This window comes from Saimiri boliviensis, chromosome 17, assembly GCF_048565385.1.
Source record: "Saimiri boliviensis isolate mSaiBol1 chromosome 17, mSaiBol1.pri, whole genome shotgun sequence".
NCBI classification, from domain to species: Eukaryota; Metazoa; Chordata; class Mammalia; order Primates; family Cebidae; genus Saimiri; species Saimiri boliviensis.
In genome coordinates this window covers 69833620-69851883 of record NC_133465.1, presented here as the reverse complement: position 1 = coordinate 69851883, position 18264 = coordinate 69833620, and the positions used below count along the sequence as shown (strand labels likewise).

Genomic DNA, 18264 nt, shown 5'->3' with positions numbered 1-18264 from the left:
GCAAAAGAAATTCAGGGAAGAGAGAGTTTGCTTACCTCCAGGCAGTTGATAAACAGCATGTACAGTTCAGTTTTATCTTCAAATACGAATGCTTTCTCTTTTAACAGGGTCAAGTAGTCCTGAATATAATCTTTTACATCATCGAAGCTGTGGGAAGAGAAATATTATTCCTGGCTCTCTCAGATCTGGAGATGTATCTTACTAAAAAAAGGTCAGCTATCCTGTCTCTGTGTGTATAAACATACACATACATGTAGTTTCTAACATTTTAGGGAAAACACTGTAGCATAATACTGGGAATATAAACCGTTTTAGAGCAGCTGTTCTCAGACTTTTTGGTTTCAGCACCCTTTTATAGTCTTAAAAATTATTGAGAACCCCGAAAAGCTTTTCTTTATGTGGATTATATGATCAATATTTATGATAGGAATTATGAGACATTAAAAACAAAAGGTTTCATTTAAAATAACAGTAAAGCTATTACATGATAAATAACATTAAAAAAAAAAAAAAAAAAAAACTCTTTTCCAAAACATGAATAAGTGAGAAGAAGGGCTTGGTCTCCTGTTCCTGTTCTCACCCTGGGGCCTGGCTCCTGCAAGTCTGCTGCCTGCCCGCCCTGCCTCTGCTCACCGTCTGCTGCGCCATGTGAAGAACATGAAGAAAACCTGTCCTCACACACATGGAGCAGCAAGGAACGTGTCACAGTTTTTGCAGATCATTGTGGACATCGTTCCTTAACACTGTGCCAGCAGCGGCACTGTGATCGTGTCTGAAGGTTAGTTGCAGTGTGGAACCTGAAGTCATATCAATGCATTTTTTTCATAGTCAATTATGTTAAAGGTTCTGCCAGATACTTGATTATTTTTTTGAGATGGAGTCTTGCTCTGTCACCCAGGCTGGAGTGCAGTGGCACGATCTCGGCTCACTGCAGCCTCTGCCTCCCAGGTTCAAGCAATTCTCCTGCCTCAGCCTCCCAACTAGCTGGGATTACAGGCGCCCACCACCATGCCTGACTAATTTTTATATTTTTAGTAGAGATGGGGTTTCACCTTGTTGGCCAGGCTGGTCTCGGACTTCTGACCTCAGGTGATCCGCCCGCCTTGGCTTCCCCAAGAGCCACCATGCCCGGCTTCCCCTTGGCTCTTCCCCAAGAGCCACCATGCCCGGCCTGCCTGGACTTTAAATGTTTTTCTTTTAATTTTTTGACGTCAGGCGTTGGTCACCGGTTCACTGGGCTATGCAGGTCTTGCAAAATTTGACACATTTTGACTCTACATTTTTAGAAACCATCCACATTCATTAATATCGCCACAGATTGCCTCAAAATGTCTTTAAATCAACACCGTCAACTGTTTGGATGAGGCCAGCATGCTGTGCGGATTTCCAGGAGGGGCCTGCCCAGCCCTGGAGAAGTCACGTGCATCCGCCCAGCACGAGAGCCAGCCCAGAACCAAAGCGGCCGCTAACTCGGCACTCGTCACAAGTGACTTTCTGGGAGGTAAGCGTCACCTCTGGTGTGCAGGGGGAGTGTGTTCTGTGTGCTTCCCATTTCCACAAAACATTAAAAAGTCAAATCCTCAAGAGTCAAGATTGAGTAAAGATGAAACTGGCATGAAAAATACCACCGAAGCACGGTGCTGAAGACGATGTTGCGACCACAGCGTCGTTCGTGCGAGGGGCCGCGGCTTGACCCACCACTGCTTTTGTAAGTCACCCTAAGTGTCACCATGCTAAAAATAGAGGCGAATGTATCTTAGTATTCTAATTTTTAAAATCGTTTTGACCTCAGAGACCTACCTCACACCCAAGGGTCCACACCAGCACTCTGAGAACTGCAATATTAGAGCACTACAAGTACCACCAGGGACACTATTCTTGGATGTCAACAGCCTTTCACAAGGAAATACACAGAGCCCATGTTGGGGGGAGTATCGTTAGAAGACATGGAGGACATTTGCGGTGAGCAGCAGTCTAAGCTACCATTCTAAAAACCACAGACGAGGCCACTGTGGAACCAGGTCAGCACCACAGATGCCTGCCTCCTGAGTTCCGCGACCTTCACGCCACCACCACCCCCTCATGGCACTGTTTGCTTCTGGCTAGATGTGTGCTTGTGGGTGTACTAAACTCGTGTCTAATGTGAAAACGTCAGAATACCCAACCAGTACAAATAACCTGGCCATCTCTCACCTAAAAAGCTCCCCCAGATTATGTACCGGCTACTAGTCATGATGAGAAGACTCAGTAACAGAGAGCCGTGATGAAGAGCAAAGGCCGGGGCTTTCTAGAAGCAAGTCCATGTTGTTGCTCTTACCTGTACTTGAGAAGCAGCTTCAGTATCACCGAGCGGATGACAGGAGTCTTATCCACCACGTCATTGAATGGAGAGAGGGATTTGGTGTGTTCACGGCGTCCTTAAACCAGAAAGAGAGAGGCAGCCGGTTACGTGAGGCATGCAGGAGTGAGATGCAGAAATAAGCGTCCAGGTTTACAGGAAGAGAGTGACCTACTCTCGGGGGCATCTCTTAAGAGCTCCTTTTGGACAAATAGCAGAGAGAGCAGGCTGTGGATCACTTCCTTCTCGGGCGGAGCATTGTCCTTGAAGCACATGGTGGACACCAGGTCTACGAAGAAGCTGTTGCACATCTGCCGGAGGCGGGCGTGCTTTTCAATGGCTTCCCTGAGAACACGAGGAGCACAAATCAGAAGACTGGGGCACGGTGTTTCCCAAATCCCTCCTCACAGAATGACTGGAGATTTGGACAACATTTCACTTTTTTTTTTTTGAGACGGAGTTCGGCTCTTGTTGCCCAGGCTGGAGTACAGTGGTGCGATCTCGGCTCACTGCAGCATCCACCTCCCGGACTCAAGTGATTCCCCTGCCTCAGCCTCCCCAGTAGGTGGGATTACAGGCACCCGCCACCATACCCAGCTAATTTCATACTTTTAGTAGAGACTCGATTTCACCATGTTGGCCAGGCTGGTTTCGAACTCCTGACCTCAGGTGATCCACCAAAGTGCTGAGATTACAGGCATGAGCCACCGCACTGAGCCCTGCCTTTCACTGTTAAATATTCAAATCATTCCTCTCATCCATTAGAGCTAGTCTTCAAAACAACAGATGGTATCTAGACGCCTCTCTTTCTAGAAACACTTTGATCATTTGCACCAGCCAACAACACCCTTCAGTATCCCAAAGTATGTCAAAGAACCTATCCGCTGGGCTTGCCTAGTGCTCCACTTTTAGGAGGCCCGAGAAGGAAGGAAAACCAACCCCTCATAGAGTAGGGCTGAGGCCCGCTGAGCCCAGAGAGTGGGAGCTGCTTTTAACCACCTCTGAAAAGCTAGACAAGAAGTGGGCTGGTCCTCAGGGCAGAGACTGTGAATGATGTTGATGCATTAAGACCAGTGGTGTTTGCCAGGCACTTTGGGAGGCCGAGGCAGGGAGATCACCTGAGGTCAGGAGTTCGAGACCAGCCTGGCCAACATAGTGAAACCCCTTCTCTAATAAAAATACAAGAAAATTAGCCAGGTGTGGCTGCTTGTAATCCCAGCTACTTGGGAGACGGAGACAGGAGAATTGCTCGAACCCAGAAGGCAAAGGTTACAGTGAGCCAAGATCGTGCCACTGTACTCCAGCCTGGGCAACAGAGTGAGACTGTTACCTCAAAAAAAAAGACCAGTGGCGTCTAAATTCCTTGGGCCTCTGTTGAGGATCTGTTAACGACTTTCTGGCTTATTTCCTCTGAATTTGCTCTCTCTCAAATCTATGTGTCTGTCTTGGGGAGAGAATAATCTTGAGATAACAGATATTTATGAAAGTATGTAAGTGGTGTCTCTTACGATAGTTCTCTGAAATCAGGTTTTCTACCAAACGAAGATTAATAGAGTTTATATTTCTGAATATTGTGTTTGGCAAACAAGGAAAAAAGCAGATGCTTTCGTGAAAGAAAGGGTGTTTTACCTGTGCTCTTGGGAAGCAGTTGGAGAGAATTCGTCTGGCAAGGCGGTTAAACATAAGGGGCATATCATCTGCCCCGGGGCCAGCCAGGCTTTTAGGCAGCGCAGGCAGTGCACGTGGCCGCAGGGCAGGCAGACCGGGTCCTGCGCGTCTCCCAGGCACGTGGGGCACGGCTGGACCCCAAACCTAGAATCCAAGAAGGGTGATCGGTTCTGAAGCAGAGAAACTGGCCGGAAGCAGTGAAAACCATGCAAGAGTCAGCGTTCCCACCTTCACAGATCCCAACCTAAGGTCTCACCTGGTGAAGGTCTTGCTGGCTCTCTCCTTACACTCACAGAGAGTGCTCATCACGGCCTCAAAAGGCCTGTGGGTCTTGACGTCAGAGTTCTCTCGAAGACGCTGAAGAAAGGCGGTGACAGGAATCATTAGCGGTAGGGACGGCTGAGGGCGGCCAGCCGGGCGGCGGAGGGACACCGTGTGCACAGAGTCAGGGCCATGATGCATGTGTGCCAGGTGAGAGGCCTTCTCAATTCTTTGTTTAGTAGTTTAAAGGCTCTCTCAGCGATTATTGCCTGTCACGGGACTAAATTCTCAAGGTACGGTTTCCCCTCTCCCTTTTCCTTCAAGGTCTCCTCCCTTCAGACTTTCAGTAATAGCATCTGGAGATCCCCCACCAAACTTTAAGAAATCTCAGTGTTTTTGGAATATGTGCTTTAGATCATTAAAAAAAAAAAAATTAGCCCCCCTAAGCAGCTGGGATAGATCATTTTTTAGAGAAAACATTTCCCTGCCTCCCCTCCCCAGAAAGGACCACATTTTTAAATTTCTACTTTCAGGAGAGCTGTAAGCATGTATCAACATGGGATTGTTTTGAATGTTTTAAAACTTTGTATCAATGATGCCACACTATATACGGGCTTCTGCAGCTCATTTTCTTCATGACGCATTAGGTCCAGATCGCTGCTGTTAGGTGCTGTGTCGTACCTGTCTGCTGGGTAATGGGCATTGAGATTTTCTGCAAGTCCTAACAGTCCTGTATCCAGCATCCTTGCATATGTGTGCTTGAGAGCAAATGGGCAGTTTCTCAGTGATATAGATGCACCACTGCAAGGTCGCAGGCTTTGCTCTGCAGGGCACCGCCCCACATTAGCAGCTTTATGAAGGGTATTGAGTGACAGACACTTGGCTCCCTGTTCCCTTGGTTCTGCTGACAGCACTGTTTTGAAGGCCCCAGCCCCAGTGGCATTCTCTGACATCCCTGTCTCAAGGACGGCCAGGCTGCTGTTCTGTTCTGGACTCACCCCAACAGGCCAGGCCCCCCCTCCCAGGGGTTTCACAAGGATGTTCCCTGCCTCAGTCCCTTTCTGCACACAGTTCCTGGAATAGTTTCTAAATGATACACCCTGACTTAGCAATCAGCAGAGGGTAGACAATTAAACGTGGAAAAGGTAATGGCCTCTTGATAAAATCACTTTCCTTCCCACTTCCAGACAAAACAGCCAAAGCCAAAATAGCGGCGTGCAGCTGCGGATCAGCGTCAGCGCTGTTCTTCCTTCTGGAAAAGCGGGGAGCCGTGCGTGCGCTGAGGCCAGCCCAGGTACTCACCTTGTCCAGTAAGATGACGTGCTCGGTCACCAGCCTGCGTAACTCGGGGACCTGGCTCTCAACTCCCAGGAGCACGTGTTCCACAAAGAGTGCAGTGGAGAAAATCCGGCTCCAGTGAACTCTGTCGAAAGAGGGCGCCACTCACTCAGCTCCCAAGAAGGACCCAGGGTACAGTGAGGGCGCCACTCAGCTCCCAGCAAGGAGCCCAGGGTACGATGAGGATGCCACTCGCTCAGCCTGGCACTGGGCAGGCTCCTGGTGAGTTCGTGAGGGAGGGCCTCTGGCTCTCACCTGACTTCCCTGATGACAGCCTGGGCCAGGGTCCCGCTGCCTTGCATGTGCCCATCCGAGCAGATGAGTTCCAGCGGCATGGAAAGATTCTTCACTAGCTGTAGCCACGCCTGGGGACTGGGCTTCAGGGTGTCTCTCGTCAGCATCTCGGTACAGGCCATCGCGGCAAACGCGTCCAGGGTCTGGGGAGACGGACAGCAGGGCATAGCTGAGCAGTGCCCCCACCCACTGCCCCGGCCCCCATTTTCCTTGTGCCAGAGGCCCTGGCTGTTAGCTGCATGGATACTTGTGTCCCAGGCTTGCAACCGAATCTTTCATTGTCTGGGGTATGGGAAGCGTCAGCAAGCTGTGTTCTTAACATCTGCGAGTTAAGCTGAGGTCTGTGCCTCGTGAAGAAGTCTTCCACCTGGAACACAGCCCCAAAGCCTTCCCTTCCCAGAGTGGAGCTGGAAGCACCCCAACGCTGGCTCAAGGCAGGCGGAGGAGGACCATACCATCTCACGTCCAGCCAGCTCGTGGTTTCGAGAGGCTTCCATCAGGCTGCGGAGAATCTGGGGATAGATGGTCAGGATTCTGGAGAAGTTCTGCAGCCGGCTTCTGAAACGCTGGTAGGCCAGGTGCACCCATGGCAGGGAAACCTCTTCCTCAGGCACTTCTGATGCCACGTTCAGTTCACGGACGCAGGACCACAGAGCCATCTGCAGAAACTGGGATTCAGACAAGCTTTTAGAATCTGTTTTTAAATGACAAACATGGTATGTTTTCCCCGTGGAAAATCGTAACTATTGGGAAACCATAAAAGCGGAAATGACAACTCCTGCGCGCTGTGACTGCCCCGGCCTGCGCCTGTCCGGTTCTGCCACTCCTCCCTCATCCCACGTTAGGGCCACCGTGTCGTCTTCATGTCGCGAACTTTCTCTATTACTGAGTACACTTGTATACTTGAAAAACATTGTTTGAACGGCTGCTCGATAGCCCATCATGTGGCCATACTTTAACTTGCCCATCCTGTATTTCTGGACAACTATTTATGTTTAGAAGCAGCGCTGAAAACAACATCCCTGTGAACAAAGCACTTGTCCACATCAGGGCAGAGTCAGCACTGCAGATCGAACGAGGCACTCAACTGCTCTGCCAGGTGGCCCTGCAGGGTGCCTGCTGTTCACGCCACCATCAGCTGCGTGGCCTGGCCCTTCCTTTGCAGCACTGGCAGCTGTCCTGTTTAAAAATCAGCTTTGCAGGCCAGGCGTGGCAGCTCACGCCTGTAATCCCAACACTCTGGGAGGCTGAGGCGGGTGGATCACTTGAGGTCAGGAGTTCGAGACCAGCCTGGCCAACATGATGAAACCCCACCTCTACTAAAAATACAAAATGGGCACCTGCAATCTCGGCTACTGGGGAGGCTGAGACAGGAGAATCGCTTCAACCCAGGAGGTGGAGGTTGCAGTGAGCTGAGATGGCGTCACTGCACTCCAGCTTGGGCAACAAAGAGTAAAACTCTTGTCTCAAAAAAAAAAAAAAAAAAAAAAAATCAGCTTTGCAAAATAAATTCGTAAATATGATGTCTAAAAACTGTTGTGTTGATTTGCTATTAATAGTAAAGCTAAGAAATTGTTCATATGTTTTCTGGATGTTGATGTGATTATTGTTAATTGTTTTATAACATTTATTCATTTTTTAAAACAGGGTATTATTGATTCCTAAGAATACTTAATTCACCTCTAGTCATTCTGGCTGTAAGGATATTCTCACATTTCTCACTTTCCTTTTTTGTGTACTGAAGTTTAACATTTTTAGGTCATTGAAAGTATTACTTTCTATTGAATTTCACTTATTCTTACCCTGTAGGGTTAGTTACATATTTACTTCTAATGTTTTTTCAATAGACACTTAACATTTAAAAAGTATTTCTGGGAGATTGAAGGTCTTCTCGTGTTCATGGAAATCTCCGTGTTTCCGGAGGCCCTGGGCGGTGGGCTGAGGGTGGAGCACGCAGCTCTGAGAGGAGACTGGCCCTTCCCTCACCAGCACCCTTCGCAGACCTCACAGCACAGCTCCAGGTGGCTGAAGAAACATCCTTGTGTCTCCTCCAGGCCCACCATGCAAGCTCTGCACCTGACCCTTAGCAGCTGATCACCCACCTTCAATTCCTCCCTTGTTGACACGCGCATGGTCAGGAGGATGAAGTCCTTGGAGTAACACTGAAGAAGTTCCTGCTGCTCTTCTCCACGGAGCTGGGCAAGAAACCTGCCCAGAGGAGTCTGCCGAAAGATTTCCACGAACCTCTGTGGCAGTCCTGTAGAGGAAACCAAGGAGCGGCCTGGAGTGCGTCTAAGCCATGACGCTCCCCTGCATCCAGGAGGCTCCGTTTCCCGGAGGAGGGAAGAGGAACGGGATGTCTTGTTGAATGGGAGCTCATAGACGGGCACCAACCACCCGATTTTGTGGGGAATTGAAGGAATAATCACTGTCTAGACACTTAGGGTATAGGATATTTTCTTCTTTCTTCTTTTTTGAGATGGAGTCTCAATCTGTCGCCCAGCCTGGAGTGCAGTGGCACGATCTCGGCTTATTGCAACCTCCGCCTCCAGGGTTCAAGTGATTTTCCTGCCTCAGCCTCCCAAGTAGCTGGGATTATAGGCATGCACCACCGCACCCGGCTAATTTTTGTGTTTTTAGTAGAGATGGGCATTCACCATATTGGTCAGGCTTGTCTCAAACTCCTGACCTCAGGTGTTCTGCCTGCCTTGGCTTCCCAAAGTGCTGGGATTATAGGTGTGAACCACTGTGCCCAGCCTAGGATATTTTTCCAGTGGAATAAAAGGAAAGCAGAAGCAGTGTCAAATTTAGGTCAGAAACAGCCAAGCTAGCCCCAAAGAGAACACCCTGAGATAAGACTGAGTTGTACGTTGCATGGCTGTAAGTCATGGCATGCTTCAGGAACCCCCGGGGCCGAGTCAGTCAGGAATGAGTGAGCTGCTTGTCAGGGGCCGGGGTCACAGACTACACAAGCCAGGAAGATCTGGCTTCTAGAGGGCGGGGGCGGCCCCCAATTCACATGCCGTCATGGAAAAGCAGGGTCAGTCAGGGTATTGTCCTGAGAAGGGACCATGCTCCTGAGGAGGGAGACTGCTTTGAGTTTGTTCAGAAAAGGGCAGAATGGTGACCTAGAAAAGGTGGCCACCTTGAGTCCTCCAAATGGTCCGATAGGTAAACATGGAAAAGGTTATTTCATGTATGAAGGATGACTTTTCCAAAAGTGTTGCATTACCCTTGGTTTTTCTGGACCATGGCAAACCTGGCATCTGGCAGCAGAGGCCAGCACCACGTGTCAGCTGACTCAGGAGACAACAGCTGAGAGGTGCCTCCCGATGGGGCAGTTGTGAGTAGGGGATGCTCCGGGCACCCAGGCCTTCTGAGAATGCCTCCACTGGGGCATCTCCTGAGTCCGGTGCCCAAGTCTGAGAAGCCCCAGAATGGGAACGACCAGCTGATAGAGGTGACAGTCCTCCTACCAGAACGCACCTCATTTCACCACCTACCTGGCCGTGGTGGCACTAAAACCACCTCAGGCTCCTGCTACCATAGGACTGGAAGCCTCCTGGTCCCTGCTGGGGCCTCTCCCTCCTTCGGCAGAAACTTTAAAATGATGGTTACATAAATTGGACGCTACAGCATAAAGTGTGGAAACTTAAAAACTCCAAAATTGACCTTGCGATGGTAACCACCCATCTGCTTCCACTGTCGGGCAAGCCCGTCGTGACTGCGCTGCGCGGAATCTGACCTGTTCTGAGGCAGCCTCACCTTCCGCATCCGTGAGGTACTGAGCCTGGACCCACAGCTCCTCCAGATAGTCCTTGATTCTCCAGCTGAACGGGACGTCGTTGGAAGCGTTCTCTGAAAGGTTCATGTGGTTCTGCACCACGATGTAGGCCATCTCACCTTGACGTCTGCAATAAGGCGAGTGACAGGAAGATGACGGGTTGGGAGGCGCCCCTCGAAACACAAGACAGGATCCGCCACTGACTCCGGCTCCTCCCAGGCCTCCAAACGGGGGGCCACCAGGCAGACGGCGCTGACCTATCTCACAGTCCAGGCCCAGGGCACTCCCTCATGCAATCGTTTTGTTTTACAGACAAAACAGAAACAAACCGAGGCTGACGGGTCAAGTGTGTTGCCCAGAATCTCAGGCAGAACTCAGTCCTCTGGTTCCTGAACCTGTCCTTTGATGATTTGTAACACGCACAGCGTGTTAGTCTGTTTCAGGAACAGCGGCAGTGCCTTGCCTTCTACACAAGTGTTTCCACTGGCAACTGAAATTCATCCTTCCTCCCTCCTTCCTTCTTCCTCCCTCCCTCCCTTTTTTCTTTCTTCTCTCTCTCCCTCTCCCTCCTTCCCGTTCTCCCTTTCTGCCTGTCTCTCCTCTTTCTTCCTCTCTCTCCCTCTCCCTCCTTCCCTTTCTCTCTTTCTTCCTTTTTTTCTGAGACGGGATCTCTGTCACCCAGGCTGGAGCGCAGTGAGCGGAGTGATCACAGCTCACCTCAAACTACTGGGCTCAAGCAATCCTCCCACGCAGCTTCTAGAGCAGCTGGGACTACAGGTGCGCACCACATTACACCTGGCTAATTTTCAAATTTTTCTGTACTGGTGGGGTCTCGCTGTGTTGCCCAAGCTGGTCTCGAACCCCTGGGCTCAAGGAACTTTTCTGCCTCAGCCTCCTGAAGTTCTGGGGTTATAGGCATGAGCTGCCACACCTGGGCACGTTTATTTCTGTATTCTTGATTAACCTGCATCCAGAACTGAAACCCCTGAAAGCCCAAGAGGAAGCTGTTGGGAGCTGAGCCTGAGATCCACAGCATCAGGCCTGGGGAAGGGGGTGGAGGCTGGGCAGCTCCCCCAGGGAATGAGGGATGGAGGAGGGGCACAGATCGCACCGCTCTTCTAAGCGCGGCTGCTCCCTGCCACACCATGCTGGGTCTGGCTAGAACCGGTGCTCTGAAAGCGGGGAAATGAAGGTGCAGATAAAGGTTTCTTGGAGCTTTGTAAATTTCCTTTTTTCAAGATGGAGTCTCGCTTTGTCACCCAGGCTGGAGAGCAGTGGCGTGATCTCAGCCCACCACAACCTCTGCCTCCTGGGTTCAAGCGATTTTCCTGCCTCCGCCTCCCAAGTAGCTGGGCCTACAGGCGTGTACCACCACACCCAGCTACTTTTTGTATTTTTAGTAGAAACAGGGTTTTACCATGTTGGCCAAGATGGTCTCGATCTATTGACCTCATGGTCCACCCACCTCGGCCTCCCAAAGTGCTGGGATTACAGGCGTGAGCCACGTGCCTGGCCGAACCTGCTGCTGTTACTGCAGAAAGTGACCACGTCAGTGCTGCTCTGGAGGTGAGGGCTGCGTTTCCTCCAGCACTTGGGAGGGCATATCAGGGTGCTGCTGGGTTCTGATAGTGTCCCTCCCCGTGAAAAGAAAGTCTTCCATTCACCTCGAGTTATTCATCACAAGAGGAATGTTCAGAAGCTTCGTGTCACTGAAAATAAACATCCAAAGGTCTCTTGCCCAGGGCGGAGTCCCTGTCCTGGTCAGTAGCTCAAGGTTGCCGTCTCTGTCGATGAAGGAGATCATGCTCGCCAGCAGGGGGGTCACGGCACCTTGTACCCGCTTCCAGAGCGTGTGCCTGCACAGGGAAGACACCACCACGGCTCAGAGGACCACAGCAAGGGCTGCCATCTTTGGACACTTTGGTCCTTTCTGAGCATTAACAAAACACCTACTCTACTGATTACCACACTCTAGCTATGGCAGTGAAATTTTCATCATTTTTTAAGTATTAGAAAAGCAGACTCACTAAAATGTCTAAGATTCGAGGCAGAACCGGGATGGAACTTAATTCTACATGGAATAAACGGTAATTAGGTTACTGAAAGGGTGAAGTAGTGTTTGCTTTACTTTTATTATTATTACTGAAACACATATTTGAGGCAGGGTTTCACTCTGTCACCCAGGCGGTAGCGCAGTGGCACAATCATAGATAGCTGTAACCTTGAATACCTAGGCTCAAAGAATCCCCCCCTCAGTCTCCCAACTCAGCCTTACGAGTAGACAGGACCACCATGCCCAGCACCACCACACTTAGCTAATTTTTAAATTTAATTTTATTTTTTGTTTAGATGGGGGTCTCACTGTATTGCCCCGGCTGACTGGTCTCAAACTCCTGGGATCAAGCAATCCTCCCGCCTCAGCCTCCCAAAGTGTTGGGATTACAGGTATGAGCCACTGCACCTATCTGCTTTATTTTTTGCAAGGCTGTATAATTTTTGTACATTATTTTTCCAGAACAAGTCATCAAGCTTCTATAAATAAATAATGACAATTTGTTTGGAACAATTAAATGTTTTAAAAACCATTTGATACAGATAAAGAGACCAAAATCAATTTGTCCCAAATCAAACTAAACAAGAAAGCACGTTTATCTGGAACTAAGTATTTGTTCCTGTTGATGTTTTTGTATGCTGGATCTGGGCATATGGATAGATGGGCGATGGACAGATGGGTGGACAGACAGGCAGGTGGATGGATGGATGAACAGACACATAGATAGGCAGTTAGATAATTGGTTGAATTAAGTGTAAGATATTTTGTTGTTATATCTACTTCATTGTATATATTGACATATAACAAATAAATACTATATTTCAAAATTCTTGTGTAAAGGATAAGAATTATGACGTAGTTAATGTTGGAGGAAAAGCAAAGCCTCCCTTTTGAAAAGAATAAAAAGAAACACCTATTTTTTAAAAACATAGTACGGCCGGGCGCACTGGCTCACACCTGTAATCCCAACACTTTGGGAGGCCAAGGAGGGCAGATAACAAGGTCAGGAGTTTGAGACCAACCTGGCCAACATGGTGAAACCCGGTCTCCAAAAATACAAAAACTTAGCCAGGCGTGGTGGTGGGTGCCTGTAATCCGAGTTATACAGGAGGCTGAGGCAGGAAAATCGCTTGAATCCAGGAAGCGGAGGTTTGCAGTGAGCAAGACAGTGCCATTGCACTCCAGCCAAGGCGACAGTTCGAGACTCCTTCTCAAAAAATAATAATTTCAAAAATGTATATAACTATAGAGATATAAATATATAAAATATATACACTTAAAGATATATATACACGTGTGTGTGTGTGTGTATGTATGTATAGAGAGGGAGAGAGAAAGGGAGAGCGAGAGCGAACCCAGGAACCTGGCAAAAATTTTTAAACGTCTACTGGGAAAACACAGCATACCAATGACCAGCGAGGTCACCTGATTTAAGGAGAAAACAGCAAACTAGGAAAAGCCGAGCGCTGGGAGGGGCGGGAGCTGCTGAGCCTGATTCCATTCCGGCTGTGCAGGCCTGTCGGGTGACCACGGAATGCAGCGGAGCCAGGCCTAGTGCTGTGCCAGCAGCAGAGTGGGGAAGAGCAGACTGAGGATGTTCTGTGCCTCAGGGACGGTCCCGGGGAGTGGAGTCAGGGATTAAAAAGCATCAGTAGGCTGGCTGAGGCGGCTCACGCCTGCCATCCCAGCACTTCGGGAGGCTGAGGCAAGTGGATCACTTGAGGTTAGGAGTTCGAGACCAGCCTGGCCAACACAGTGAAACCCCATCTTTACTAAAAATACAAAAATTAGCGAGGCATAGTGGCGGATGCCTGTAATCCCAGCTACTCAGGAGGCTGGGGCAGGAGAATCGCTTATACCCGGGAGGTGGAGGTTGCAGTGAGCCGAAATCAGGCCACTGCACTCCAGCCTGGGCAAGAAAGTGAGACTCCTCCTTTAAAAATTTTATTTATTTATTTATTTTTTAAATTTTTTTGAGACAGAGTTTCGCTCTTGTTACCCAGGCCGGAGTGCAATGGCACGATCTCGGCTCACTGCAACCTCCACCTCCCTGGGTTCAGGCAATTCTCCTGACTCAGCCTCCTGAGTAGCTGGGATTACAGGCACGCGCCACCATGCCCAGCTAATGTTTTGTATTTTTAGTAGAGATGGCATTTCACCATGTTGACCGGGATGGTCTCGATCTCTTGACTTTGTGATCCGCCTGCCTCGGCCTCCCAAAGTGCTGGGATGACAGGCGTGAGCCACCGCACCCGGCCGAGACTCCATTTAAGAAAAAAAAAAAAAAAAAAAAAAAAAGCATCAACAGAGTCCACAAGGAGGAACTGAGGGAAATGAAAATATTTCTGATCTAAAAATCCCTTCAGAAGGTGTGAGAAGGAAAGAAACAAAGGGGAACTTTCAGTAGAAACAGAGACTCTCTGCCCAGGAGGAAGGCATCCGTGAGCCCCGTTCGCGTTAACTCTGCTGCTTCCCCTCATGTTCCCTCCTGCAGATCACACCCAAAGTGAACCCAGCACCGGTGCAGAAGCTTGGACCTGGAAGGGACTCATGGAGGAGTCCTGCGGTCTTTTAGAGACGAGAAAACTGGGCCCAAATCACAGTCACCGGTTTCTTACACTGCCAGCCGGGAGGTGTGACGGCCTGTCTTAGACACCCTCCGTTTGGGGCCCAGAGCACCCCTCCTTCCTCTACGACACACGGCCATATCCAAGGTCATCAGAAAAAGGCAACGGGTGACAGAAAAAGACCCGTAGCCTTTAACGGTACTGCTGGGTCCTGGTTTTGTCATGATCATTCTTCAAACAGCAGGACCAGAAAATAACACCTGTCCCCTCCCGCCCTGCACATCATTTCGACTTCATAACTGAAAACACCAGCCCTTTCTACGGTTTCCAACCTAAATGTCAGTCAGTGCTCTACTCTAAGAACAATGCTCTATTTCAGTTTTTAGTATGAAAACCTGTAAACACCCAGAACAGCAGAGGGAAGAGACCAGCACCCCGAACATGGCCACCGTCAGATCTGCTGTGTGCCTCTTGGGGGGAAAATGACAGCTTTGAATGGCTGAGAAGTTTAGAAAGAAACATCTCAGTCCCCACGGCATGAATGGAGAGATCCCTGCGTGGCACCCATGCTGCCACCAGACCGGAGCCTCTCCTTGCTTCCGTTAGTCACGGTACCTGAATGTGCCCGCCTCCTGGAGGGCGTCCTGGTTGGAGGCTTCCCTCGCCACCCACTCCTTCAGAAGTTGGAACTGGCTGTCTTCTTGCTTCTTTAAAAGGACATTGAGGCGCATCTTGGATACCTGCAAGAAACGGGCTAGGCAAGAGCAGAGGCGGACTTTCAGCGTGGCCGTGGCGAAGCTCCATGGTGCTTCTGACCCGCTCCGCCCGGGAAGGGAAGTCCTTTGGCCAGGCGGATTCTACAGCAAAATCTGAGAGATACACTTAGCTTCCCACTGTGTCACTGCTTCTACTGTGCCACGGAAACCTGAGAGGGTGTCCCCAACTTGCAGTGACACAATGCCCGCTCCTCAGGAAGAGCCCACGCCGGCTGGGGCAGGGGCGAGAAGGGCGGGGGGCTCCTACCGTTGCCCGCGCTGTCCTCGTTGAAGAGGCCCAGGAGGAGCACCACCCTCCGCATGTTGCGCGGGCAGCTCTCATTCTGGTCCCTGAGCATGCCCACGGCGCTCTGCACACAGCTCCTCAGCAGCCTGGTGGTGTCCAGGATCTGCCCCTGTCGGTGGAGAGTCGGGCCATCCGTTCCTGCCACTTACACGGTGGGTAAAAGCCAAACCACCCCCAGGCGGTGAGGGTCTCAGTGCCGCACCCAAACAGCACAGGGCGGCAGGCTTCACGGGCAAAGAAGAGACGCGGACCCCGTGCCCCCGAAACTGCCGGTGCTGATGCCCTTGACCCCCCGTAACCAGCAACGAGACAGTGGCTGCGTGAGGGGAGTGAGGCGCCATGCCCACCCCTGCACAGCTGCAGCGGCTCCTCCAGCTCCCAGTGCATAGGTGGAGGCCCCGGGAACCGGGACTTACGTCACCGCCTCCGAGCCCAGACGTCTGCTCGTCCGCCTTCCCAGAGCTTTCTGTTTCCATGGCCTCCTCCGCCACCGGCCCCGACACGCTGGCCTCCGTTTCCATCGCCTCCTCACAGCCGCCTTCTGCCTGGTGTCCCGAGCCCACTGCAGTCAAAGCAAACGTGATCTCATTACCACTCAGAAGATGGCACGGCCCTGGCAGCGGCACCACCTGGGAGTCTGCGTGCTCAGGCTCCAAGAGTGCAGGCTGCCCTGGCCCCAGCGCTGGTGGTGGGTCCCCCGGAGAGAGCGCATGGTCATGAAGGTCGGCCCCAGGGCCGCCCCTGCCTTCCAGCCTGGGCTCCGGCAAGTTCTGGGCACTCCCTCCCACGGCTGGCCTGCTCACAGAGCTCTGCCTCAGCCTGTGGAGCGCACCTGCTGGGCCCTGGGGCTCCATGATGAGCCACCTGTCAGTTCTGCAGATGTGTCCCCAGGCTCCTGCTGAGGGACGAAAGCACGGTGGCCCTGCCCCTCCCTAGTGCCATGTCCACACCACCACCTGCCCTTCCACCACCAGTGCCCACAGAGGTTCCGCCTCATGACTCACACTCTCCGGGTGCGAAGAGCTGGCTGATGGTGACGCTCTGCAGCTTGGTCACATCCGAAACCATGATGGTGGATCTCCGGAGGTCGTCAATATGCACAGCCTGCCACAGCCCTGTGAAGAGCGAAGCCATCCAGATCCATCTCGTGTCTCTTCCGGCTGCTTCTCAGCCCTACGCACACCCTGGCCTGTCATTACCTCACTGCTAAATGAATGAATGGCACCCTGAAGGTGAAACCCTGGAATGGGCGTGCACAGAAACCACCTGAGTCATTCTACACATATCAACAACTTCAACGTAAACAGCCACGGTGAGACCTGCAGTGGCAGGCGTGGGAAGGACGCGTGGACAGGCCTGTGGCTGTTTCACCCATGAGTTGCTGTATTTGCTGTATCACAGTTAGTGAGGGGTTGGGGACACCGCCCAGGTCTGCCTTCCATTATTCAGAAAATTATTTGAGTAGACTTACTTTCCTATTTCTGGAACATGAATTTTTCCACGTAATAAATAGCTGGTGACAATTCCTCAGAACAACAGAGCTGAGGCTAGCCCGACCCCCGGCCCTCCCTCCCCACCAAACAGACGTAGCGGTGCATTCCTGACGGTGTCTGTCAGGAGTCGGGGTCTCCGCCCTGTGCGACCCACTTGCTAAGAGGTGAGGAGCTTGCCCGCAAGTCAGTCCAGGACAGGCTGTACACTGCAGCCTCCAGGCCCAGGATGCACGTTTTTTTGTTGTTGTTTTGTTTTTTTGAGATGGAGTTTTGCTCTTGTTGCCTGGGCTGGAGTACAGCGGCGCCGTCTCAGCTCACCGCAACCTCTGCCGCCTGGGTTCAAGCAGTTCTCCTGCCTCAGCCTCCCAAGTAGCTGGGATGACAGGCACATGCCACCGCCCCTAGCTAATTTTGTATTTTTAGCAGAGACGGGGTTTCTCCATGTTGGCCAGGCTGGTCTTGAACTCCTGACCTCAGGTGATCTGCCCGCCTCGGCCTTCCAAAGTGCTGGGATTACAGGTATGAGCTGAGCCACCACATCCAGCCAGGATTTGTGTTTTTTACAGTAATCAGTGGTAAGAAATCTAATTACATCTGGAAAGAGGTTAACATTAAGATTCTAGTTTCAGACGTATACAACATAGCACCAGATGAGAAACGGCTCAGACGTTACTGAATAAATACACCAACTGGTGTTCTGGTCTCACCTCCATGGAAGCCCACACAGGCTGTCCCACTTCCCATCCGGGACAGTTTGGTGATGAAATAGACGAAGATACAGTCCCCATTGTCTTGTATTTTGTTGATTTCATTTATAGCAGAGTACCTATTTAAAGAAAAAAAAAAAAGAATACCTCATTTAAAAAAACAAAACAAAAAAAGGCCGGGCATGGTGGCTCAAGCCTGTAATCCCAGCACTTTGGGAAGCTGAGGCGGGTGGATCATGAGGTCAAGAGATCGAGACCATCCTGGTCAACATGGTGAAACCCCGTCTCTACTAAAAATACAAAAATTAGCTGGGCATGGTGGCGCGTGCCTGTAATCCCAGCTACTCGGGAGGCTGAGGCAGGAGAACTGCCTGAACCCGAGAGGCGGAGGCTGCAGTAAGCCGAGGTCACACCATTGAACTCCAGCCTGGGTAACAAGAGCGAAACTCCGTCTCAAAAAAAAACAAAACCTAAATAAATAAATAAATAAATAAAGCAAAGTTGTGCAGCTGCGGAAGGGTGTTCTCAGAGCTCAGTCCCTCAGCTACCCATTCTGATGAGCTTCACATAAACTTCAGACCCCTGGATCACCATTTCTTCTCTCTCCCATTTTTTTTTTTTTTTTTTTTTTTTTGACATGGAATCTCACTCTGTTGCCAGGCTGGAGTGCTGTGGCGCAGTCTCGGCTCACTGCAACCT

The 18264-nt window shown here is 50.7% G+C and overlaps 1 protein-coding gene and 1 long non-coding RNA gene across 6 annotated transcripts in view; one reads left to right on the top strand and one right to left on the bottom strand.

The window, feature by feature from the left end:
• RNF213 (ring finger protein 213) overlaps positions 1 to 18264 on the bottom strand; it is a 119828-nt gene that overhangs the window by 22652 nt on the left and 78912 nt on the right. For both annotated transcript variants that reach the window (XM_039477053.2, XM_039477054.2), the window contains 16 exons: positions 17566 to 17684; positions 16370 to 16480; positions 15782 to 15927; positions 15327 to 15474; positions 14919 to 15057; positions 11348 to 11539; positions 9665 to 9810; positions 8002 to 8156; positions 6355 to 6567; positions 5861 to 6042; positions 5570 to 5690; positions 4263 to 4363; positions 3968 to 4150; positions 2514 to 2683; positions 2318 to 2417; positions 36 to 147 (listed from right to left, as the gene is read on the bottom strand). In XM_039477053.2, the coding sequence (XP_039332987.2) occupies positions 36 to 147; positions 2318 to 2417; positions 2514 to 2683; positions 3968 to 4150; positions 4263 to 4363; positions 5570 to 5690; positions 5861 to 6042; positions 6355 to 6567; positions 8002 to 8156; positions 9665 to 9810; positions 11348 to 11539; positions 14919 to 15057; positions 15327 to 15474; positions 15782 to 15927; positions 16370 to 16480; positions 17566 to 17684 (2338 nt within the window). The remainder of the gene's footprint in view (positions 1 to 35; positions 148 to 2317; positions 2418 to 2513; positions 2684 to 3967; positions 4151 to 4262; positions 4364 to 5569; positions 5691 to 5860; positions 6043 to 6354; positions 6568 to 8001; positions 8157 to 9664; positions 9811 to 11347; positions 11540 to 14918; positions 15058 to 15326; positions 15475 to 15781; positions 15928 to 16369; positions 16481 to 17565; positions 17685 to 18264) is intronic.
• On the top strand, positions 140 to 14924 carry LOC104651980 (uncharacterized). Of its 4 annotated transcripts, none has more exons than XR_012514735.1 (4): positions 140 to 211; positions 544 to 778; positions 1318 to 12128; positions 14231 to 14924. It is a non-coding gene; the product is annotated as an uncharacterized LOC104651980 (long non-coding RNA). The 4 variants fall into 4 exon arrangements; XR_012514733.1 differs by having other exon boundaries at positions 146 to 778; positions 1318 to 1501; positions 5455 to 12128; XR_012514734.1 differs by having other exon boundaries at positions 146 to 778; positions 1318 to 10460; positions 12033 to 12128.